The sequence below is a fragment of the Marmota marmota genome, unplaced genomic scaffold (assembly GCF_001458135.2).
Source record: "Marmota marmota marmota unplaced genomic scaffold, marMar, whole genome shotgun sequence".
NCBI classification, from domain to species: domain Eukaryota; kingdom Metazoa; phylum Chordata; class Mammalia; order Rodentia; family Sciuridae; genus Marmota; species Marmota marmota.
Genome location: NW_026000142.1, coordinates 29,208,800 through 29,235,226, shown reverse-complemented (window position 1 = coordinate 29,235,226; position 26,427 = coordinate 29,208,800). Strand labels below are relative to the sequence as shown.

General features: G+C 35.6%; 1 protein-coding gene and 1 long non-coding RNA gene across 6 annotated transcripts in view; one reads left to right on the top strand and one right to left on the bottom strand.

Annotated features, from left to right (window-relative positions):
- LOC125611400 overlaps positions 1-608 on the bottom strand; it is a 4,935-nt gene extending 4,327 nt beyond the window's left edge. Inside the window, exon 1 of the long non-coding RNA XR_007341600.1 lies at positions 471-608. This is a non-coding gene — a long non-coding RNA (uncharacterized LOC125611400). The remainder of the gene's footprint in view (positions 1-470) is intronic.
- The window catches only part of Magi2 (membrane associated guanylate kinase, WW and PDZ domain containing 2), a 1,275,072-nt gene that overhangs the window by 174 nt on the left and 1,248,471 nt on the right, over positions 1-26,427 (top strand). For all 5 annotated transcript variants that reach the window (XM_048786215.1, XM_048786214.1, XM_048786217.1 and 2 more), the window contains exon 1: positions 1-642. This exon is cut by the window's left edge. In XM_048786215.1, the coding sequence (XP_048642172.1) occupies positions 342-642 (301 nt within the window). In that variant the 5' untranslated portion in view covers positions 1-341. The remainder of the gene's footprint in view (positions 643-26,427) is intronic.

Here is a 26,427-nt window from a genome sequence, read left to right as displayed (position 1 = left end):
CCCCCACCCCACCCGCTCGCTACTGCTCCTCTGGCTCTGCCGCCGCCGCCGCCGCCGCCACCACAGCTTCCTCTGCTGCGGGGCCACAGCCTTGAGTGTCATTCAAGGGACAGCACAACCTCACCCAAGCTCTTCTACCTCTGCCCAGCCGTCCCTCTCATCCTCCCCCTTCCTCGTCCACACTTCATCCAAAGAAGAGGGAAAGCACCGAACAGAGGGGGGAGGAAAGCAAAGTCTGCTCTTCTCACCCCTTTGCCCCCTTGCTCCTCCATCCTCGTTCTCTCAATACCAACACCCTCCCCAAAGGAACCCCAGGAACTGAGGAGACTCACCCCACTGCCATGTCCAAAAGCTTGAAAAAGAAAAGCCACTGGACTAGCAAAGTCCATGAGAGTGTCATTGGCAGGAACCCGGAGGGGCAGCTGGGCTTTGAATTGAAGGGGGGAGCCGAGAATGGACAGTTCCCCTACCTGGGAGAGGTGAAGCCCGGCAAGGTGGCCTATGAAAGCGGCAGCAAGTTGGTGTCGGAGGAGCTGCTGTTGGAGGTGAATGAGACCCCCGTGGCGGGGCTCACCATCAGGGACGTGCTGGCTGTGATCAAACACTGCAAGGACCCCCTCCGGCTCAAATGTGTCAAGCAAGGTGAGCGCAGCGGATGGCTGGGTCCTTTGCCAGGCAGAGGGACGGCTTGCGGAGCGGGGCAATGCAAGGGTGGGCGCGCGTGTGGAAGGGGGTGTGTTGCGCGATGGTGGGGTGGGGTCGAGAGAGGACCTGAGGTGCAAGTGAACTGTGCCGGGTATCCGACTTGGGGGGCCGAGGGGAGGGGAGGAGCAGGTTGCGGTGTGGCGTGCAACTTTGTTTGCATAGTTAGACCCTCCCCTTTGGAAGGTATTCGGCCTTGTCTGACCTCCTCAGAGCTCCCGGGGCAAATTGAATGTGTGTCAGTGGCATCGCCCGCAGTGGACGAAGAGCTTTGGGGGAAGGAAGGAAGGAAGGAAAGAAAGAAGGAGGGATGGAGAAGGAAGGGAAAGAAAGGAGGAAGGAGCAACTCCAGGGTGCAGCTGCATAACCAGTGGGGCTGGGAGGAGCAGAGGGTGGGAGACCAGTGGAGAATTGCGTCCAGTTTTTCGAGAACTGGACTGGAGATGCCTGGGTCCCCAGTTGTTCCCTAGATATCCCTGAACCACTAACTGGCGAGGAAGAGAAGGAATAAATTGCTTTGGGAGCTTTGATGGGTCTTCTGTAACTTTTTCCCTGCTTCACTCCCCTGTCCCCCTCCCCCGCCCACGGTGGTGTCATGTGGGCATCGCGCGTCACGTGCGGACTGACTAACCCCGGCGCTCACCCCTAGCCAGCAGTAGGGAGGAGGCTCCGGAAGGAGGCGCGGCGCTAGCTGCGTGTTCTACTTTTGGGGGGTCGAGAGCGGAGGATGGTTCCCGGAGTATACTTTACTCAGGGGGTGTCCTCACGGAATGGAAGTCCTCCTGTGGTTGGGCTCTCCTCTGGCTGAGGAATTGGAGGGGCGTGTTTCTGGGGAGGAGTTGGATGGGAATACCAGCTGGTTACAGCTCAGACTCCCTCAGCTTCAACCTGACTTTGATGAGCCACAGTGCAAGGCTGTGACGTGGACTTAAGGAGATGAATGTTTCAGAACTCTCCCGCTAACTCCGTCTTTGCTTAACAGAAAATTGTCCCAAAGGAGAAGAGAATGAGATAAAATATGAGTTTATTAGAGGACAACTTTAACAAGTGCAAACCAGTGTGTCTGTTTTTTACACGTGATTACATACATATCATTTTATGGCTTCATGCACATTTCATGTGCCACATGTGTGTATGTATGCTGCACATGAATGTCAATCTAAGGTTTGTTGTCAATGTTAAATCGTCCTGCCTCAAAGATGGGGTTGAGCATATCATTGTCTCTACTTTGAATAACCACTTAATCCTATTGCATGATCAACTATCAAAAAGCGGCCTTGGGGACAGCACTTTAAATTTTCTGATTGCTCTAAAATTTTGTCTAAAACAGTTATCTAAAAGTTAGCAAGAGAAAAAAGAAGTTTTAAATGTAAATTGTCATACAAAAATGTTTTCATTGGAATTTTAGTATTAATAGTTGATGACTTTGTACAGTCTTATGCAACTTGTAAGACACAAAAGTACATTAGTATGACACTGAAGAATATGAGTTAGGTAATACAGTATGTTGGTGTTTTTCAATATGACACACCCAAGACAAATACTGAGACTTGTGTTAGCATATTCTATGTCATGCTACTACCTAATAGCAATAGATATAAATGTTAAGTTCTGACTTACAGTACAAAAATGTACTGCATAACTAAGTCATGTTTTTCTTGACCACGGGCTTGGTATTAGCAATGAAAAGTGGTTGCAAAATTTAACACATTCATAAATTGAACTAATAGTGTCCTATGAAGGGATCAATTGCCCAATTGTGGTTTGCAATGGTGAATGCATCTTAAATGTTGTAGTATTTTATTCTGTGTACTATATATTTATATCCTCTTTGACAAATTTTAATACTAGCAACCAATAATGTGTCCAAAAGAGAAAGAAAGGGAAATTATTGAGTGTTGAGTACTGAGTATTTCATTTCCATAAAAATTCAATGGAAACACTTTGAAAAAGTGAGGGCATAAAAGTTGTCATTAAATATTGAAAAGCTATCAAGTACAAAAAGGAATTGTGACTATCCCGTGACAGTCCACAAGACAAGACTAAGATGAATATATGGAAAAATTTTAAAGGCTGAAGCATCTTTATCTTTATTTAAACAACAAGCTTTCTAACACAGCTTTCCAAAAGTCTCTGAGCAATATTACAAATTGAGCTTCCCTTGATTGTGGGTGTTCATGAAGAAGCTAAAATGATTATTTTCCCTGGATTCCTTTGTAAGACAGAGAATTGAACTAGGTGTCATTTGTATCCTGCTGTTATAATACAGCTTCTGATCACTAAACTTTGGTATTATATTTTATTTGGAGGATAGTTGCTTTTAGAATTCAGGGAATATCTGTACAGGAAGTTATATATCTAAGTTAATATCACTTTGCATCATATATTTGCCCTCAGTTCTAGGCATCACAGCTTCATTGATGATAGAATTTTTTACCCTTGTTTAAAGAACCCCTATGGGTACCTGATTCATCTCCTGAATCACTGCTGACTGAAAGAAAAGGAATTGCTTCTGTTACCATTTGTGGAACATATAATCTTTAATATACTCTTTTAAGTAGAGTAACTCATATATAAAATTCTCTTGTTGAAATCATTCTTTTATTTGTCAAATAATGTTTATTTTATTTATCACTGTAAACAAAGTAAAAATTTCAGAACCATAAATGTAGTGTTATTTCTTGGGTTTTAGTACAGATCTCATTTTTTGGAAAATCATGTAGAAACTCTTGGCTCAGTAGTTATATTTCTGTAGAGCCAAAAAACTAGCATAGCTGAAAGCTTAAGCATGGTTTGTTAGCAGTTGTATTTTTAAATATTAATGAGATGATTTTTGAATATTCATTCAGATATTGAGCATCATACAAAAACTACATGAATAATTATTGCTAAACTAAGGCAGATTTTATAAAGAAAATGAAAGTATGAATAACAAGTATATTGATAAAATATATACCAGATAAAAATCACACTATTTTATCAAATTTTATGTATTAATTTGACTAATTTTACATTATAGTCATAATAATTTTAGATGATTTTAATTTTAAAAGAAGATGAGCTACTAGGACTTTATGTCATACTAAACAAGATAGATGTTATTTTTCTTTACTATTTAAATGCTTTCAAACCCATTTTTTAAAAAAGTTTTAATTAAATTAAGGGGTTTCCTTTATAGTTTAAGCCATCTCCTTTTAAGCCACACATTATTGAGCCATATATGAAAAATAACATTTATTGTCACACACAATTATTTTTTATGAATTATGGCTTTTTCATTTATGACAATAAACTTTCCTCCTCAAAGTATTTACTTCTAAATTAGCATTTCTGTTTTATGATCTCATTCATGTATCAGACCAAGTCAAAGAAAGTTCCTTGGGTGATTTTGAGCTCTATATTGGAATGCTAAGGGTTATTCTTTTACCTTTTCTTTTGTTTATCACTGAAGTTCATAGCTGACCATCGCATAGACCCTGTGTTCTACATTCCTAGCACTATATGGCTGCTAATGCATCCAGGCCCACAGAGCCTGGATTTATTTCCCATTAGATATCTCACAATGGAAAATAAAGGGCAAAAACGTTTTCTGATTCATCCTATGTGGAAGATAGGCCAAATAAGGCCTTTGAAATTCAGTGCTAGAGAGAAGATCTCCATTGCTTTCCCTGCTATTGCTGCTTTCAAAAACATCTTCAAAGGGAAGTAGATCCACATTTATTAAGAGTCATGCTTTCTTCTTGACTGACTTTAGGCTAATATCGTAAAGTTAAACCTCTATGCTTCCTTTAATTTGGAAAGTTAAAAATGAACTATGTCAAATTTTCTGCCAATAAAAATTGACTTTCCTTCATAGAATGTAAACTATATTGCTTTTATAATACAAATAATAATAATAATAAATAATAGAAATGTTTAAACATTTTGATCAGTTAATTATTTTAGAAATAAAATATCTTTAATGTTTTGGAAACAAGGTCAATGAGACGATTCTGTTTGAACATAATTTATGAGAGACTGCCACTATAGTTTCCTGTATAATTTAAATGGTATGACCTTGAATGTGAAATATAACCATTTGTGTGTTATGCTTTTATTTTGAATGAGAGTCTCTTTGTGACATCCCTGCTGAAGAATTTAAGTGCTACCATCTCTTTTCTTAACATTTACAAAGTGTCATCTTTTGGCACATTTGTTATGCTCACTTTCCCTTTTAGTTGCTTGAAACTCACACATCTACTTTCATAATGAGAAAAAAGTTTGCACATCTGACATCTCTGATTGCTTGCAGTTTAAACAATGGCTTTCAAATGCATAGCAGGCCCTGGCAGAATCATTTCCCCCAGGAGGTGGTAGAGAGTAGTGATAAAATGGGTACTCTCCTGTGTGGACTATCTTGCTTTGAATCCCGAATAAGCTAGTTTATACAACCTATATAAGCAAGTGCCCTAACCTGGTATAGTACCTTAAGAAGATTAGACAAATTTTAAAACATGTAGTGCCTGGAGGGCAATGTGTTTTATGAATTATAGCAAATGTTATTTCTAAACATATTGGTCATTTTGAGCTAGTAACATTATAAAATATTTTAAACTTTTCAAGACATTTTACTCTTAAGATTTACTGAAGAAATAAAATGATTAATTAATAGCATGACTAATTTGCAAGTTGTATACTTGAGGCTTTTCTTTGAAAAGTATTTCTTTGGAGAGTACTGTCTTTTCACCTTTTAAAAATAACTCCCAATGATACCGCCTTTATGTGTAAAGGTATGCTATTTGGTATTTATTTTAGACTTTAGACAGTTTATTTTCACCCAGCAAGTTATTCCTTGCTGAATTCCCCAAATTCAGCAAGAAGTATACTTTGCATTTGTGGGAATGAGGATAGCTCAATATAAATAATTGTCTATATTAACATTTTTTGTGATATGCCATGAAGAACCAACAATATCTTCACTGCTAACACCCTAATGATTTTAGCATTTTAATTGAACTTATCCTATCTCAGAATTAAAAGAAACACTCATCTTGAAGATCCAATGTCAAATATTGATTCTTAAAAATTTTTGTTAGCTACAGTCTGATTAAATATCATGTCAGGAAGCATGAAATAAGGTCTTACAACTTTCTTAGTATTGTAACTTCTTAAAGTTTTTTTTTTTTAATCCTACTCCAATCTCAGTTCTGTCTCTGTCTCCAGTAAGTACTTTCTGATTTTTTTCTTTAATAAAAGTAAAGTATGTTATAAAGAGAATTTTATAATAAATTCATAAGTAATGAATTCACATATATAAGAAAAGACTTGCATAGAAATATGCATCTGCTGAATACCATATTATTCCACATCATTGTAGATGATAAAAAGTGCTTTCACTGTTGCCTTTCAGTGATATTTTTATCAGCTCTTTCCAAAAGACTCCATTTAGATTAATATTTTTTTCAACTTTAAAAATTTGTGTTGGGTTTAGTATGTAGTGCTGGCCATTTTGGATAGTTGGGAAGAAACAGTAAAAGTTTTCTTTTTTGAGAATTGTATAAAATCTCAAGTGCATCCAATGGCTCTATTTCCAAAGCCCCGAAGGCTCATGAGTGGATACTCTCAACGAATGACTAGATTTTTTTCAGCAGTCGAAATGACTATATGTCTTGCTCTACCTGTGAAAATATTTTCTGCATATATTTGTTTTGTGAAGTCATGTGAGGTTTTGTCATTTTTAGTTATTTTGATTTTCTTAAAAAAATCTATGAAAACCATAGCAGTTGGGGCTGGGGTTGTGACTCAGTGGCAGAGTGCCTGCCTAGCATGTGTGAGGCACTGAGTTCCATCCTCAGCACCACATTAAAAAAAGTAATAATAAATAACAATTATTGTGTCCAACTACAAATTAAAAAAATGCATCAAGTCCAAGATTAACCAAGCACAGATATGTGATATTGTGGGATAGAAGAAAAAAATAAACCCTTATAGATTTAAGTGAAAGCTATTTTGTCTACATTGATTTTTCTAATAATAAAATTAGTGGGAAATTTTTTATGAACTTTTTTAACTGCCTTGAATGAAATATGTGTATGAAATCAGAAAAAAATTTAAAAATAAACATGGATTTTATTAAGTGACTATGAAATGAAGTAGCAAGAAGCAGAATTATATAATTAAAATAAACGCATATTTTAAATATATTTTCCCCATTACATTGTATTTGAAGAGGTTTTTTAAAACATAAGTTTACCAAATGCTATATTGAATTATTTATGTTGCCATAGATCATAGGTAGCATAAAAAATTTTTAAACTTTATATTGTTACTTAATAGATTGAAGAGAATGTTAAGGTAAAAATATTAAAAGGAAAAAAATCAAAAAAAAATATTAAAAGGAAAATTATATATATATATGTATAAAATTTTCCTTTTAATATTTTTTCTTTTTTGCATATAAGCAATGTTGCTTATCCAAATATTTTTTTGTTGCTGTGCATAGGAAGGTGCTTATGTAGCTGAATTCATGTATGAATAAAAGCATAAAAAGTGCTGTGGCAATCCGCCCTTTAATCTAGCATCATAATCTCAGTTTGTCAAGAGCTGATTAGCTGGATTTCAAGCACAAGTGAGTTGCAGAGATATAAAATGTCCAATGTTGCATCTGTGAAGCTTTCTAATCTGCAAACCCTAGGTGGGTTTCTTTGTAGTTCTTTGTAAGGATATTAAAGCACCTTCACTACACAGAGTTTCTTCAAAAACTAGACAGCATGTATTAAGGCTTAAATAGTTACTAATACCTCCCAAACATCTTGGCATATTTCCCAAAACACCCTGAATATGGATAACTGTAATCTTGCCTTTCTTGTAAGTCAGGTACTTAGGGGGTTGCCATCATTTTGGTATTAGCAATCAGAAATGAGGTCTAAATAAACAAAAGGAAGTTGATCTCCCCTTTGGAAGAGCAGTTGAAATACTGAAACACTTTTACTTAGTGTTGCTTCTGAAACATTTTTTCTATGCCTGAACCTCCTTTTCCTATGCTTTCTTTCTCTTCAGTTCAGAGCATGAGTTGCCCCAGTAAACAATTAATTTGTTGTGCTTCTTCCATGCATGGATACACATGCTCATGTGTGTGCACACAGACACACATGCACACACACACACACAGACATGTCACATATTTTTTCAGACACTAGGCTTTAATGCCAGTTTTTAAACAAATAGTACTAGAGAAGCACTTGTGCAGGTGAAGATACAGTCTTATATTAAGGGACAATAGCTCCATAAAATCATTCCATGTTTGACAAATCTAGCAGCAAAGCTTACATACTGACCCCATCAGTTTTCAACTGTGAGTGATTTCTTTAACCCTGCTAAGCTCTGATAATGGGAGATCATAAAACATAATGATATCAAGTACCTAACTGGCTTCTCTATTTCATATGTATTGGTTGTTAGGAAGTGACAGATTTTGCTTATTTTTATTTGTATTGCTAAGTAGCTGGTAAGCTATATAATGCACAGGATAGTGTTCTAATGGTAATGTTACATGGCACATAACATATAACATAAGATAAAATATTTGCATAAATGTTTAAATTTTTTATTGGTTTAAATGTCTCAGAGTAAAATGTGAGGCCTGGCTGGGGATGTGGCTCAAGCGGTAGCGTGCTTGCCTGGCATGTGCAGGGCGCTGGGTTCGATCCTCAACACCACATAAAAATAAAATAAAGATGTTGTATCTGCTGAGAACTAAAAAATAAATATTGAAAAATTCTCTCTCTCTCTCTCTTAAAAAAATGTGAGGCCTGCATCCAATAATATGAACATATAGTATATTGCAATTCTAAAAGTGTAATTATTTAAAAATTGTGAAAGGCTGCCTAACTTGTGTTTATCTAAAATACACATGCCAGCATTTAGAAATTAAAAACTAAAAGGGAGCCCAGCAATTCAGGAGGATGAAGCAAGAAGATCGTGACTTCAGCAATTTAGGCCCTAAGCAAATCAGTGAGATCCTGTCTCTAAATAAAATACAAAGAAGTGCTGAGGATATGGCTCAGTGGTAAATGCCCCTGAGTTCAATTCTTGTACCAATACATAAATTAATAAATGGAAACTAAGTTTAGTTAGCAAAGATCCTAAGAGGTTTTGCCATGAAAGGAAGAATATAATAATTTGATTTATATTAGTGTTTTAAATTTAGAACCATTTCTTTATGTCAAATTAATTCACTGTTCAATAATTCTGCATGTGAATTTATAAAGAACATATATGCCATAAATCCAATATAATACAATATAAAATTAATGATCTCTTTGATAGCTCAAACATTATATTAAACTATGTCTATAAATCTATAAGATACCTTTTTACATTCTCAAGTCTCTTTTTTATTTCTCTTTTATTTTTCCACATTTTATTTATTTATTAACTGATATATAATTAAAAATTAAACATATTGATGGGATCCCAGGTGATGCTTCAATACATGCCCATATTGTGTAATGGTGAAATCAGATTAAACATGTCTATCTCCTCAATAATTTATCATTTCTTTATGGTAAAAACTTTCAATGTACTTTCTTCTAGCTTTTTGGAAAGTACAGTACCTCATTGTTACCTACAGTTCCCTTCCCATTCAATAGCATACTAGAACTCTTTACTTCTGTACAAGTTTTAATATCCAGTGACTTTACTTTTAAAATTAATTGAAAAGTCTTAGATACCTAATGTGAAAGAATTCTGATACCCTTTATGGTTGGGGAAATTGATTCTTTCTTTTCATTTGAAATCTACTTTATTTTTTTCACTTGAGTTCTACATTATTTTCAATATTTTTTTCACAATGCTGTTTATTTTATTTTTAATTTAATTTTATTCCTTCTTCTTAGTTATACATGAAAGTATAATACATTTTGATAAAATTATACAATATATCTTATTCTAATTAGGGACCCCTATTCTTTTGGGTAGGCGTGATGATGGGGTTCACTTAGCTATTTTCATATATGTACATAGGAAAATTATGTTAGGTTTCTTCTATTGTATTTTCTGTCCCTCTCCCTTCATTTTGTTCCCCTTGTCTAATCTACTGAACTTCTCTTCTTTTACTTTTCCCCCTTTATTGTGGTTTAGCCTCCACAATATAAGTAAAGCACTCTATATCTGTGAAAACATTCTACCTTTATTTTTGTAAGATTGGCTTGTTTTATTTAGCATGATATGCTCCAGATCCATCCATTTACCAGTAAATGTCACAAAGTCATTCTTTATGGCTGAGTAATATTCCACTGAGTACATAGATCACAATTTCTTTATCCATTCATCTGTTGATGGGCATCTAGGTTGGTTCCATAGCTTACCTATTGTGAATTGTGCTGCTATAACCATGATGTGGCTGTGTCACTATAGTATGCTGATTTTAAATTCTTTGGGTAAATGCCGATGAGTGTGATAACTGTCAAATGGTGGTTCCATTCCTAGTTTTTTGAGGAATCTCTTTTAGCATTCACTAAGGAGTTGCTTTCTTCTATATTTTTGGCTAGAACTTGTAAAGCCACAAAGTTATCAAAGAAACTATTGGTCATCAATTGTAGTGCATTTCTTCTTCCATTCCTCACTTCCTTCCTATCTAAATGTTGGTTTTATTCAAGAATTCTCATGCTGATATGTCTTATATTTCATAAAAGACTGATCTCAGCCCACAGGATGATTCCCAAGTAGCCTAACCAAGCAAAGTAATCCTATGTCTTTGCCAGTGAATGCCGCAGTCTGGCTGGGCATAAAATAATTGAGCCGGAACACAGCCTTGTAGGTTCAAAACAGGAACTCCTTTATTCTCCGCACTCCCGTGAATGCCACGCAAGCAGCCTTCCCCCCCCCCCCTCAAACACACACCACACCAACCGGAAATCCCTCCTCTGGAAAATCCTTCCTCCAGCACTTCCCCAACCAATGGGAACTCTCCAGGAATCCCCTAGAGAACTCCAAAGTAGCATGAGAACTCCAAAGTAGCAGGCCCAGGCAGACAGCAGGGGTCTAATATGCAATTGAATACACAGCTTAACATAACCATTATCATCTCAATGGCTTGCTGGCATCACTTCTCAACCACTCTGTTCTGGCAAAAATGCCATGCATCATTCCGACTCAGCTATGGCTCTTAGCATCTCCCCCCTTCTGTTTAATTAAACACCAAGCATGTGGTTTAGGGACCCTGCCTGTTAGGCTGTCCAATACTACATATGGCCCTTACCTGTCATTGGATGAGCTGACCTCAAGGCGTCAGCCTCCTGTCTTAGATTGATACCACTGCAATTGGATCTTACCCATCACTGACTACCAGTCTAGCATACAGCCATACTTGTGGATAGGCCTATGCACCAGTGGGGGGGGGTGAGGTTCTTTGCCTCACCTCTGTTGGCCCCCAAATTTTAGACCATCCCTAGCAGAAGGGAGGAGGCTACAGAAATGCCATGACACTAAGCCAATTGATGGCTCCTTTGGAAAAATTGTACCACCAGTGACACCATCAGCAAAGATACTCCAGCACTACCACAATTCGCTGCACCAACAGATAGTTCACAATGCATACAAGTGATACATAGTCCAGGCAAGTTGTGCAAGCAGTTCAAAGCGGAGGAATCTATCAATATGTCCATTTCCTCCCAAAGTAAATTGACTCCTTGATTGAGCATTACTTGCTGAGTTATTATTCATTGATGCATCAGTTTATACAGTTTACTGTGATAGCTATCAAAGAAGCTGTAGTTTGGTTTTATCTTTGTCTTCACTGGCACTGGGATGAAGATAGGAATTCTGGCAATAATGGCTAAAAAAAAATATGTAACTTTCCAACAGGTACTAAGAAAACAATTTTCTGAACAATTGACATTATCCTGAACAGAATTATTAAATATAATGAAAAGGAAAGGTGAAAGTAAACAAACAGATCTGTTAACCTCCTTATTTGTTCACATATTAAAACAATCCTCAACAGCTGTTTACCCAATTTAAATTAAACCATTTAAATCACGTAAATAATAAAAATATTTGAATCCATATTTTCATGAGTGCTCCTCAAATTTGTTTAGAAAATGGATTGTAACTTGTTTCTAAGTAATGAAAATTAAGGAGAACTCCCTCGAGGATTTTCTGAGAAATTTCTTAGTTCTTAAAATAAGGTTCAAGAAAGAGTTATTCACTTTTCTGTCTGTGAAAGTCATTTGTTGAACATGGAGGAGATGTGTGCAGCAACTGCAGCCATCTTGTGAGCAGGAAGAGAGCAAGCTAAAAAAGCATGGCAGAACAGAACAATAACAGGTGCTGGCCCTTTGATAAACTACTGAGACCCTGAACCTAGAACTGCCCTATCTCCAGACTTTCTGTCACTGAGATAAAAATAATATACAAGATATTTAAGATAATTAGATTTAGTTTTCAGTTACCTGCCGTCAAAATCATTCTAGTTTATATAACTATTATATGCAATAAAATAGATATTTCATTACAGTTTTATTGATGAAGATCTTTTAAAAACAGAAGTCTTTTGGAGAATGAATCAAAATGCAATTTCTTGTTTCATAAGCTCACCCAAACTCTTAAGTATTTCTCCATTACTTCATTCAATTTTGTTTCTGTTTTAAGCACTAGGAAATTGTTATCATTCTAACAAAAATATGTAGAAATACAAATTCATTTTAACATTATCCAAAATAGAATATAATCAAGGAAGCAAGTCAGTTACAAAAATATGCCAACAATTCATGCCAAAACCAACCTGAAGTATTCTTTTGACTTCTGTAATATTTACAAATGTCTGTGTCTTTGATCCAGGAGTGTATGTAATTATGCACTGACACATTAAAACATTCCAAATCTATTTATTCGGGACTAGAATTCATTTACTAATTATGTAACATTTACTGGTAACCTTCTCTTTGGCAGGTACTAAGGAAGAGACTGGTGATATAAAGATGAATTAAACATTATTAAGATAGCATCTCTACCTGCAAGTACTTCAAAATGTGGTACTTCTTGTGTGACCTGAGTTATAGGTCATGAGGAGAAGATTCTTTCCAACTTATAAATATGCCCTCCATGAGGTTAGCAGAACAAAGTGAGAAAACAGCATGTCTTAGGGTAGAAATATGGACTAGGCCTTCTCAGTAATCTAGGTTATGGATGGCAATTCAGTCCATAACTTTTCTATCTACAATACTTTCATGTCATGCTGATGTTACAAATACCAGGCTAGATAGCAATGGGAGAAAGGGGCCTAAATCTTGTTCACACACCAAGGATTTCATATTGCTGTGTAATAGTTAAAAGTATGCAGCTTCAGAGACAAACAGGTTTGGAGTCCAGTCAGATCATTGCCCTATGCTAGATGGGAATAGAAAAAATTAATCTGTATCTCTGCACATTGGTTTCACCCTTTTAAAAAACAGATATAATTATAGAATCTTCTTCCTGTGGATCTTACAAGGATAAATGTCATAATGATTATAGTATGCTTAGCCTAGGGCCTAAAATATAGTATAGGCTTAATACCTTTACAATTATCATAATTATCATATATAATTAATAGCATTTGTATTATCCTTTAACATTTGTAGTATCCTTTAATTTTTATATTTAGTTACTAATTACAATAAACAAGAATCTTCAATTCAATAAATGTTTTAAAAAACCCATCCCCAGCAGAAGGGCACCTGACTTCTCTTGGTTTCAAGCTCAGTTTTATGGAGGAAAAAATGTTTGAGTAATTGATCACATGAAGAAGGTAGGATAATTCTTCCAGAGAAAAAGCATGGCATCATTGTTATTAAGGAAGATGTGAAAAAGACTCCCTAAGAACTAAAGTCTGAAATTTTAAGACAGAAAATAGTAAAACATGAGCCAGGGGGATTAGACAGGGGCCAAGTCATTGCATATAACTGCATTGTGAGCCACTGAGTATTACTAATATTAAAATCAGAGAAAAAGCATTTACATAGTGCTTACTATATGTTACACAGTGTTACAAGAATTTTAAATATATGTCAACTTATTTAATCTCCATTTGATTCTGTAAGATAGATTCTATCCTTAGCCTTAGTTTACAAATAAAGAGACTGCAGTATGCAGAAGCCACCAAAAGCAGAGCCAGGATTGCAATCCAATCAGTGTTCTGAACCATTATTCTACCTTGCCTTCTAGGATTTGAAAGGTTTTAAGAACTGAATTTACAAGGTCAGATTTGTCCAATATCTTTTCAGTTTTTCAACATTTCATGCAACATATTCAGGCAAGGAAGAGACCCAATAAAATGAGGTTGGAGATACAGAATAGCAGATGATTCAGGAGCATGAATAATCATCAAGTGGAAAGGCTTTGAGATCTTGAATGATGATGGTGGAAATGGGGAAGAGGGGACTGAGTCCAGAAATATGTAGATGGTAAAAATCATCCGCATTTACGCATTTATTGGATACAGCAAAAAGAGAGAGAGAGAGAGAGAGAGAGAGAGAGAGAGAGAGGAATTTTTCTTGACTTTCTGGTTTCTGCTGAGTGATGTCAATCTGTAGACAGAGACTAGAAGCAAAGAGCAGATATGAGTAGAAGGCAATTCCATGTGAAGTACCTGAAAGAATTCAAGTAATAAGGTATACTTCAGTCTCCAAGTCACAAGAATTATATATATTAGGGAATATGAGATCAGACAAGAGCATATAAAAATAACAAATAAATGTTCTGATGTCTGTTTGAGGAAAGACCAAGGGATTGCAGGAAATAAACTAGACTACCATCAAAGCAGTGTTACTAGTGAGAGGTCAGAACTGACCAACACAGTAGAAACAGAAAGGCAAAGTCTAGGATGTTCCCATTGCATTTGGCAAAAATGGAGATCATCTTTACTTTGTGCCATTTCAGTGGAACAGATGGTACAAAAAAGCCATGTGACGAAAGGCTGAAGAATAAGTAGAAAGTGGAAAAATGGAAAGAGTATACACATGCCACTCCTTCAAGAAGTACCTTTGTAGAAAGGATGATGGACAGTTTCTCTGTATAGAATGCATGGTTAAGAGGGATATGGAATTGTGCTATGATGGAACAGAACTCAGCTTAGATTTATGTATATGTCACATCAATATACTATATCCCATCAAAGTAAACATATTCTAAAATATTGACTTCCTTTGACTGGTTAATTGAATAAACCATTCACTCATTACTTTGTGTTTTGTGACATGCTACAGGTGGGACTTGGCACTAAAACAACATTAAGGATCAGACCTGCCCTTCCAGGATTAGAGACTAGAAGGAGAGGCAGCCTCCAACAAAGCTGATCTTAAAACACTACAGAAATAAACTCTGCTTTTTGAGCACAGAGGAGGATAAGGGAGAAGCATAGGGGTAAAATACAAAGAAAGCAGAACTTAGACCCTAAAGACTTCATTGGATTCAGTCACAGACACATTCCTATCACTTGGGATTAACTTTTTCCACTGTTATTTTTACAGTGGTTGGTAAAATCAAAGAACATAAGGTAATTGGAAATCTTTTCTGAAAGTATTAGTGCAGTTGAGGTATAAATGCTATATTATTTGGAGATAGGAGATGGAAATTTGGGGCAGGGGATGATTCATAGCATTAGAGATTTTGAGATTGTCTCTAATGCTTGACAGGAAGTTCAGGAGTGGTGATGTGGAAAGCAGAGAGAAGAGCATGACCAGAGGTAAAAATGACTCCTGTGCAGAAAACTAGACAGAAACCAGTGAAGCTAGAGAGAGGGGGACCTGAGTACTTCTGGTGGCAACTGAAGATTTTTCCAGAAGGAAAACTTGGGCCTACATCAAGAAAGACTTAAATATGAAAAACTAAAAATTTTGGATGCTCTTCTATAGGGGAACAAACATTGAAGGTGATTGAGCAAAGGATAAACACAAATAATTTTTCTTAGTTCATTTTGGGGGAATTTTCTTTTGGTAGAAAGTAGAACAGAGAGGAAATTTGGTTTGAAACATGTATTGAAGGGAGAAGAAAGAGAGCTTGGCCTTATGTCTGGCTTCAGCACTTGGAGTGGACGGAGAAGGTCAACTTGAGACACATTTTCGATATAGAGTAAGAATTGTATTCCATTTAGTGGAAGATAGTGGTGAAGGGGAGTCAAGAGGTAAAGATGATTCAGCTTTCTGTCTTGGTGGGTGTGTAGAGTAGATGAAGATGCCTTAAATATAGAGATTAAAGTGTAATCTATAGGGAAAAGGCTGCAAGCTGTTCTAGAAAGAGAAAATTACCATCTCTGAGATCTGCAGAGAAAGCAGTGTGCCATTTTCAGAATACTGTGGTTATTCATGTGTGCATAAGTAATGTGATCATATACATGAGATAGTTGTCACTGAGGTTTTAATTAAAACAATTTACGCTAAGCATTAGAATTAGGGATAGTGAGTTAACAAAATTAAGTTATACAAATGGCCTTATGTATTTAGAAAATTTTCTTATTTCACTTTGTTCCTATGGATATTGCTTAAAGAATAGAATGTATACAGAAAATGAGTGTCTGGCAAATATAATGTGTTTGAGGTGTCTCACAGATAGTAAGTTTCTGATGTGCAATTATTGTTGGACACATACATCTAGATCTTTCAGAATTGTTGGAACTGCAGTTAGGAGAGGTGAGATACATCGTTTGTACAGTAATAGCAGGAGCCCTGTTAAGAGCTACAGTCCCCTTAGGAGAGTTCTGAGAATGAGAAGAAGCCAATAGTGGACATCTGAAGAATGCCTGTATTTAACATTCTTGCACATGATTCTTCTTTGCTTATATTTCTAACAGAAGCCAAGGGATCTGGAGAAGATTGTCTGTGATAAAATACAATTCAGTCTTTTCAAATTGAGCTCTTCTGAATATTCATCATATAAGATAGACTTACCATATATAGAAATATTAACATATCTGTTTAGCACTAAAGTATTTTTTGTTTTATTAGTCAAACACAAACCATAATATCAAGGATCCTGTCTTTAAGAATGTTGCTATTATTAGCTTGTATATTTAATCTTAATTCAAGGGTCACAGAAGCTTGAAAATTTCCTACTCTTTGATTCTCTGATGTGGTATTTTAAGATAATTCTTTTTGACCATTGCTGGGAATTTCTAAGCTATATTTGGAGTAAACCCTGAAATATAAACTCTTCTCTAAACTGTGTTAAGAATCTTCATTGAGAATAGGTTTGGAATGAATTATTTTCCTCTGATGTATAAAATTATCCAGATATTTCTGTGTAGCATATGTGTCTTTTGGAGAACCCATTTCACTCTGGTACATGCATGTGTATATATCAAAACTCCATGTCATACACCTTAATAATACATACTTTTAATGAAAGAAAATGCATTATAGTAGGTAACTTCTTTAGTTCAGGGTCCCAGAAATTAAGTGTAGACTACTTTAAGCTCTATGTCTTTTACAGTGATGTTATAAATGAATATGTTTCAATATCTGAAAGCTTCAGTTATTTTATCCAGAATTGCTGTGTGAGATTTGGATCCATATTCTACTGACTCTTAGTACCCCAATAAAATATGTAATTCTTTTAATATGATATAACTGTGGTTTGCCAATGAAGTTATTAAATATGTTCTTTGAACTAGACCTAGAACCCATCAAGGGCAAAACAGCATCTAATTCATATTTGCCTCCCTTGTACCTGGAATGGTGCCTGAATGTATGTAGAATGCTTTGAAAATATTCATTGAATGAATCAGTGATGAAGGTGGGTCCTCTTTCCCTATATTACTTAGTTTATTTGAGACTCATTGTATTAGTTGGAGTTCTCCAGTGAATGAAACAGAGCCAACAAGGTGGCGGGGAGTGAGGGGGCACACTGGGATTGGACAGAGAGTTATGATGAGAATTTGGCTCAAGCACTTGTGGAAGATGACCATTCCATTCCAAGATCTGCCCGGGAGTAGCATGTTGGAGACCCAGTAGAGCTGAAGTTATGTTCCAGCCAAAGGCCATTGTCCTAAGAGCCAGGAAAAGCTGATGTTTCTGTTCCAGCCTGAAGGTAGGAAAAAACCAGTGTCCCAGTTTGAAGACAGCCAGGGGGAGGGTTGATGTCTATTCAAGTTTTTGACAGATTGAAGGAGGTCCACTCACAGTAGGGAGGGCATAACTATTTCACACAGTATCACTGTTTTTTTTTTTTTTAAATTGGATCTAAAATCACTTTAGTAATATCTGAAACCACCTTTATAGAGATATATCTAGAATATTCTTAATCAAAATATCTGGGTAACCCATGGCACAGTCATCACATAAAATTAACCAGTACATATATTAAAAGACTCCATGCAAAATTAACAAAGTATAGCCATTTTAGCCTAAAGCTACACCCTGGAAAAAACATTTTAAAACGATTGAAATAATTTTTTTTTAATATACTCAGAGTCTATATTATGCTGTGGTAGATTTTTGGCAGTGTGATCACTGCTTACCTCATCCATTATGAGACTCATTTTGCATAAAGTGTTATTTTTTTTTCCAAAATAGGGCATAAATGCTACTGCGTTTTTCTCTGAAATGCATCTTTGCTCATGATTAATCTAGATTATGATTTTGCCCAGTTTATTGAGTATTCTTTTTATCCTTACACTGAAATTGTTTTGCAAAGGAGAGTGTTTCTGTTTAATTTAAATGTGATATGTTAAATCAGTGTGTCACTTATGCTTACTGTGATTCAAAATAGTGTGAGCCCTGTAAAAAGCCAGGTTCCTGAGACAGTTACCCATCAGCATCTCCATAGTTTAGCTTCTAATGACAGAGACAGGCTAGCAGTGCCACAGCCCTGCAGTGTAAAAAAGGCAGCTTAGAAGTTTAGTTGGAATAAGAGATTTTCTTTATTGGAAAACTTAAATTGACTATTTTACTCCAGAAAGGAGGTTTTAATCCAGCATAAGAATTGTTTTAGGCTGTTTTAGAAAGAGAATTGCTCTATTGGAAAATGCAGAGGTGGTAGATTAAGTAGTTCATAGTAAATCAGTAATGAAATGATACTCATGTAGTACTATCCTTTTAAAAATACTTTCGAATTGTCTGAGTAATTAGAAATAAAAGCTTATTCAGTCAGAAAATAACACAACACATATACAATGGTTTTTTTTTCCTTTTATATGTTTCATTGCATATTTTGATGCATTTGGTTGATGGGCAAACCAACCAATTTCCTTATTTTTTTAATTTAAATATTCATGTGGCATTCCCTGAAGTTATTAATACTGAACTTGAAAGTTCTTATATAATTTAATGTAGCATTATAAACACTGCTGAATTTACTTAAGAGATAACTAACAACAATATTTAGTGATAGTATTAGCAGCTGGGCTTTGTTGACCACAACTGTTTGAAGGATGGAAAACAGTAATGAGTGTTTCTGTTTCTTACCTGCCCTTGTCTTGAAGTACACTCTGTCAGATCTCACTGCTGCATGTCTAGATAGCATCCCTGGCCCACTTCATGACTGTTTGTCATGTTCATGTATCAGAATAGTCTTATTTTACCATATTAAAATATATATATATCTGTTCCAAATACAAACTTTAATATTGCATCCAGCTTAACATCATGCCATCTTTAAACTCAGTTTGGACCAGGATCTCTGGGAACCAGTAATAAAGGAGGTAAGCATGATCTGTTTCTTTTCTCTGTATGCTTTATCTTCCCACCCTCCTCTTTCCTCTGATGTCATGGCAAGGGGGAAGAAACAAGAATAAAGGAGTGAAAACTTGTTCCTCTGGTTCTTTCACTCTGTCCATCTTGTCCTGTGTTATGTCAGGCACTTAGACACTGATTTTCTGTTATGGACCGTATTTATGTATTCCTCAAAGGTATTCCAGTTTCCTCCTCATCTTCTACCCACACTTTTGTCTATTGCAGCATTTCCTGACCAGGCCACTGGATTCTCAACCTGATCACTTAAAATTCCTCCATCAGCTCTGTCCATTATCTTGCACCTCCAGGCTCTTTCTGTTGCAGCCCCGTGGCCCAGCAGGTAGCCCTCTTGAACAGCCTACTTTCAAGAGAGCTTTTAATATATTTCTTCTGAGGTGTCTAATTTGCCATGGAAAACTTTGCATCCTTGACCTTTCATGTAAAAGAAATGCAGCCACATATGTTTTTGTGCAAATATCTTGAGCAGCTCTACTGAAGTTCCTACCTTCAGAATTCCTCTGGCAAGAAGTAGACTCAAATCCCTATCCTTACTAAAATGCCCCAGGCTCATGGGACTACATTACAGATTCTTCCAAGAACTCTTTCACACTTAGCTTGTGGATATAATCATGAGGCAGCTATAACTATTTCAAGAATTCAACAAGTAGAGGGTCTTTTAGGGATCTTTGTGCGTGACCACTTCCTTGCAAACACCAATCCTTCCTCCCTAAGAAGGAAGAGTCAATGAACTTCCTTATTTATTAAGATTCCCTTCCAGGAATTCTTTTTATAGAATCCTTTTTCAAGTATTGGATCTTCCAGTCTAAGTTAATAAGAAAGATGGTCTTGGAACTGGTTTTACCAGGGATGTGACTGATTGAAAACTTGATTGTTTTTCATTGCTAACAGTTTTGAAAACTCAGCTGTATCTCAGGAAAGCAGGAAAAGTCCCATTTCACTCTACTTACATGATTTAAGGCTCATATTATGTCTATGAGGAAAACAAATTTAATCATCCCAGGTAAACGTGAGGAAACTAGAGCAAAAAGTATTTCATCTCTTGCCCCGGGTCACGCAGATTGACCAAGGTCACTCAATATGAAGTAGCTGCATGACTTAAATGGCCTTACTCTTATCTACTATGCTATATTGCTAAAATTGGATGAATATAGAGGATTAATGAACCAATCCCCTACATAGGAGCCCCAAACTACAAAGTAGATGGTTATATTACCATGTGTCATTTTCTAGTTCAGCTTTCCCTTTCGAAAACTTCAAATTTTCTAATAGAAATAGCATTCATTTCTTCTTTTTCTTTCCATCATACAATGATTCAAACACTTCAAGATTAATTGCTAATATTCATGCTGAATGCATGAGCATTTGGGAAGGATTATAACATTTCTTCTTCTGCTGTCTCAATATTACATAGCATATCAACAACCGTAAAAATACTACAACAGGACTGTCTTAAAAGTCAAGGAGAATAAAATACTACAAATAGCAGAGAATGTAAAATTCTCCTAGCAGTGTTTCTGTGCTTTCTGATTTTTTTTGTGAACTTAAACATTAATTATATTATCTCTTTATATGAATATTTCCTTATAAATCAAACATTTATTTGTCTTCTTTCTTCCTCTTAGAAAATTGTTGATCTTATTGCTATGGTTGATATAAATTTGATATTTGTTTACACTTGGTGGCATGCAGATTCATTATAAATATTGCATAACTAGAATGTATCTGCTTGTAAAATGTAAACTTGGGAGTTTGGCTCCAAAGAATAGTCTTATCTCAGGTGTTTGGTTCTAGTATGCTCATATGGAGCTTATATTTAGTATTACTTGAGTTGCAGATTTATTTCATCTTGCCTAGCAGCATCAGCTATTTCCTTCTGCTGGTTCCAATTATTATGATTATTTCCAGCCTGAGGGAAGTTTGGCAAAAGCAAATATAGAAAGGGAAAGAAAAGAATAGGCCATTCCCTCAAGCTAACAGTCAAGCTTATCAGTCTTTCACTGCCGATGCCATTTATTAATATTTGGAGTTAGCAATTTAATATTGATTTTGGTTTTCTCTGGCATGCCAGACAAAAAGCTAAGTGTATACAAGACACACTTCAACACAGACAATGATTTGGATGTAAGATGCTTTTGCAATGACTTTGACAGATCAGGTCATTGTCCTTCTCTATTGGAAAAGCTAAAGGGAAGATGGACTTGTATTTGATGACTTCTATGATATTCTTTTGCATATGTATTATATGAAAACATGCAGGTTATAAGCACATAGTGTTACTACAAATGTAAAAAAAATATTTGTAGTTAGATGGCTGAACACATACTTGGGTTATTTTTGTGATTAAGTAATTTTTCTTGTTATACATGCCTGGTGTCCCCAAAAAGTTGTGTATGTGGTCATTGTGGAACTGACCATTGAGTAAGACCAAGTAAACTTGTACATAGAGGGTGTTTTACTGCTCCATGTTTTTAAAGTCATCTTTATGGCAAAAGACAGTTTTTCCTCTATTCCCAATTACACAACATATTTGAAAAGAACTTCTAAGGGTTTAACTCATTTGAGTAAATTTGCTCTCAAAGTTTTACATAAACTCAAAGATTTGGGGGAAGGATGATAAGGGGATACAGACATCAACTTGGATGCTGACTTTGTGAAGTTGCCTCTTTTATCATTTTTTCCCCATGTAGTGCCAATTTCCAAGGGTAACAACAATTCTACAAAGCCTAATTTTATCACTATAAGGTAGAGAAATAACTAAATGTAATAGATTGAGTTTTTGGTGTAGATTTTTATTATAAAATATTCAAAAAACTAAACCTGAAAAAAATTGTGTTTAGTAAATAATGTCAATTACACATTCATTATTTGCAAAAAAATCACCATACATACCTCTTTAGAAATATTTTCTTCCACTTTTTTTATTAAGATTATAAGGAAAATATATTTTCTTAGTTTTCTCAATGGTATTCATTGATGGAAATATTTTCATTGGTTACCATTATCTCTCTTTTTAAAATTTCTTTAATGATGTGGCAATTTTGTTTTATATTGTGATTATTATCAAAGTAGCCCCACCCCACATATACAATTGTCAACTAAAAAAAAAGCAAAATAAATGAAAGCAATAACTTTAAAAGAACTTTTAAGGCAATTGTTAAACCTTATTAATGATTTGACAGACATAACTCTGAATTCATTGAGATAGTTTTATGATTATTAGAGAAGAGGCAACTCTAATGTGTGTGGAAAATAAAGGATTCTCTGATAAACTTATACAAAAAGTTTTTACAACTTTTTTTTTCTCTTTGTTGCTACCTTGTAATACAGACCATTATAAAACTCTGCTGAAGTTAGGCAACCAAATATTCAAAAGCAATTGTGTAAATTTTATTATGAGATATAGAGAAATCAAAATTTATTTTTAATTTATTGACTTGTCATAAGGTTTATAGTTTGGTGTTTATGTTCAAGATATACTTTATGATGTAATAATTTGATTTAATTAAAACAAAATGAAGAAATGCCTCGAAGGCTGTTCTTTAAGTACTAATGTTTTAAAAAGATAGGGAAACACTTTTGTGAATAGAAAAATGTATTCAATATTTTTGAAATATTATAGATACGGATTTGGTTTCAGGAATATTTAGATAGACTTGTGGAGTATATAGAACTTGAAAAACAACTCATTTCTCATATTTCATATTAGTCATTTTTTTGTTTTGTAATTGATGAGACATGTTTATAAGACCTTTATATAAAGCATATCTAAAGTATTATCTAAGTTAAATAACTTTTGGAAAATTTAGATAGGTAGATCCTTTTGTGTTCTTAAATATAAAAACTCCCATGAAGGGTGAGGATGTAGCTCTATGGTAGAGCACTTACCTAGCAAGCATGAGGCCCTGGGTTAATTCACCAGTATCACAAAAGGCCACACTTTGAGTAAATGAAAGTAATGGCAATTATATATTTTCAGTATATATTTGTCATTGAATATAATCTAATAAATACATGCAATGTAGATGTATTTTCTATTGTATAATGTTCATTTTGCTCAGCATGGAACTTCAAAAAACTCACCAGGCTGTTTCTGTATCATCAGGGAATGTTAATATGACATTCAGTGTTAAATCTAGACATTCTTCACTCCCCTTGTATATTAGTAATCTTGCCAGGAAGAAAGATAGAAGATAGGCCAGGATATTCATAAATAGCAATGGTGCTCTAAAGCATTTGATTTTTCCAAATAAACACCACTGGCAAGATGGCACTTCTTGGCAGTGATCATGGACAGTGTAGACTTGGTTAAGGAACTACAGAATATTAGCTGGGATGGTTTATAGAAGTACTGTTTCATCTCAACTTTTTACAGATATAAAAATTATCAAATCTTACTCTGAAGAAATGATTTATTTGTGAGTTATAAAGCTAGGCTTCTTTTGTGACTGTTGCTGCAGAATGTTTAAGTCCTATAAATTCAGCCCTGACTTCCAGCCTGACAACTGCCACTTCTTCATCTCACCCTCCCTGATGGAAACCAGTCTCATATTTCCAACTCTTCTCTTGACATTGCCATGTGTGTGCTGCTTCTCTCTTTAAAAATGGAAAAGTCAACTTACTTTCCATTTTTGTAGCTTTATCTTTTGATATCCCAATTTCTTCTAGTGGTCCTGTTGATCAGTTCAACTAAATTACATTATAATTACATTATAACTTCTAGTTGCTTCACTTGGCATTCAAAACTTTCCTCAAGAAGACACCAACTCAGCTTTCTGCATGTGTATTTTTGTTGTTGGGCGGAGTGGAGTACCAGGGATTGAATTCAGGGGCAATTATTAGCCACCGAGCCACATCCCCAGCCCTTTTTTGTATTTTGTTGAGAGATAGGATCTCAATGAGTTGCATAGCACCTTGCTAAATTGCTGAGGCTAGCTTTGAACTTGTGATCCTCTTGCCTCAGCCTCCCAAGCTGCTGGGATAGGCATGTGCCACCACACCCAGCTTCTTGGCCACTGCAATATAAATGTATTTTCAATGATACCTCCATCATTGTGATTTTTTGTTTCTGGGTTTTTCTTCCTTCCTTGTCCTAAAATGTTGTCCTTTTAGTTTTTCCTATAGATAATTCTGCCTGTCTCTTGAGCTATCTCCTTCTCATTACTTGAGTGTGCTATTAGAATTGACAAATCTATTCTTTCATTTGCCTCAGTTTTGAGAACTAAGACAGGCCACTTGAAAAAAGTCATTTATTTACATGTTACCTTAATTACTGTCCTAGAGGGTCCTTAAATTTGGAAATTAATTTTATACATCTTTCTAGCCACTTTCCTTATTATTTTCATGGAGTAGGTTCTTAATAGTATTAATTGAATAAAAAATATGACTGTTTTAAGACATAAATGAATGTTTGTATATTTTATCTGCCAGTTTATAGTCTAGATTGTGTGCAATAGATTTTTACCTAGATTTTTATCTGATTTCAAACCATAGTAATATTTTATTTTTAAATGTTTCTATAGTAAAATCCTGTAAGCAGAGGATAGTTAAGTTGGTGAAAGTAAAGAATGCCCTTTTTATTTTGTCATATTAAAATTAACAGCAGGACTATTCAGGCGTACAGGTCAAAGTGACCTAATTTTTGGAAGATACTTAAGGACTTAATTATGAAATCTGAATTGGGAAGAAAGTGGAGAGGCAGTTCTAGTCAATGTAAAGGAGAATAGATTTCTTATAATTGCAACTTAAAATATCATTAATATAGACTAGGATTTCCCTTAATGTTTGGAACCATAACTCATAAAGTAATTTCTTTCCAAAAGGTAAACTCTAAGGGAGATTGACTTCAAAACTAATATGGAGAAAAGTTCAACTCTGACACTGTGCATCTCTTAGTTTGACAAATTTATAGAGATAGAATATAAATGCCATGTGTTCTTGGACGAATTGTACAAATCTTTCTCTCTCTCTCCCTCTCTCTCTTCCAGTAATTTATACACAAACACACACACACACACACACACACATACACACGCAGTAATTTATCCAAAATTGTATGCCTAAACAGATAAATACCCAACATTTTCCACTTATTCCTTAGGAGAGAAAGAAATTGGAAGCTTTGGGAAAATGAGAAATTTCCTAGTTTCACAATTTATATCTAGGAGTTAGAAAATTACTTTTATCTTTGATTTGGCCAATGGCTATCTGTTGCATTGACAATTTTTTATGTGTCCTTTATGAAGGATGCATAATTTTTATAACAAAGATACTAAAGAAGAGAAGGAATGGGAGAATGGGAGAAGGAGGAAGGAAAGAAGGTAGATAACAAGGAAAGTTTGATTTAGTCCAGAACATGAGTTTTCAATTTAATGATCTATATTTGTCTTTGGAAAGTGTTCAATCAACAAATTATCTGAATACTAATTTCATCTAATAGTTTCCATATTGGAGTTCTGAGATTGTGAAGCCTTTGTGTATAGCTCACAGGACTCCTGCAGGCAACTCCATCTCCCAACGTGAAATATCAGTTCTGATTAGTCCCTGAATTCACTCTTAGTTGGGGATCCAGACAAAGGTGCATGATTTTGAAGAACAACCAATTAGATCCTATTAAACACAATAAGTTGAACAATTATTTATGTACTTCTTCGAAAAGATTCTTTCTTTAAAATAGATATAGTTCCCTTCATTCATGTTGAAACACTGAGTTTTTCTGGTGCAGCTTTTGTTGTTAAATATTTTTCACAGGTATACACTGTCCGGCAGCCGCACCTAGAGGTTGGAGCTGGGCTGCGTGCCGAGCCCTGTCCTCCGAAGGCTGGACTGCAGCCTCGAGCGTCTCGGTGGCCTGTTCGCCGCTGCACCTTCGGGCAGAGCCTGCTCTGGGGTCATTCTGCACCCCCCTTCCAGGGGACCCGTGCTCCGGAGGAGGGGGACGGAGAGCCGCGGCGGCAGCCGCTTGGGCCCCTGGGGCTGGGCACCGGGCTGAAGAGCTGCGGAGGCCAGGGCGGCTCTGCTA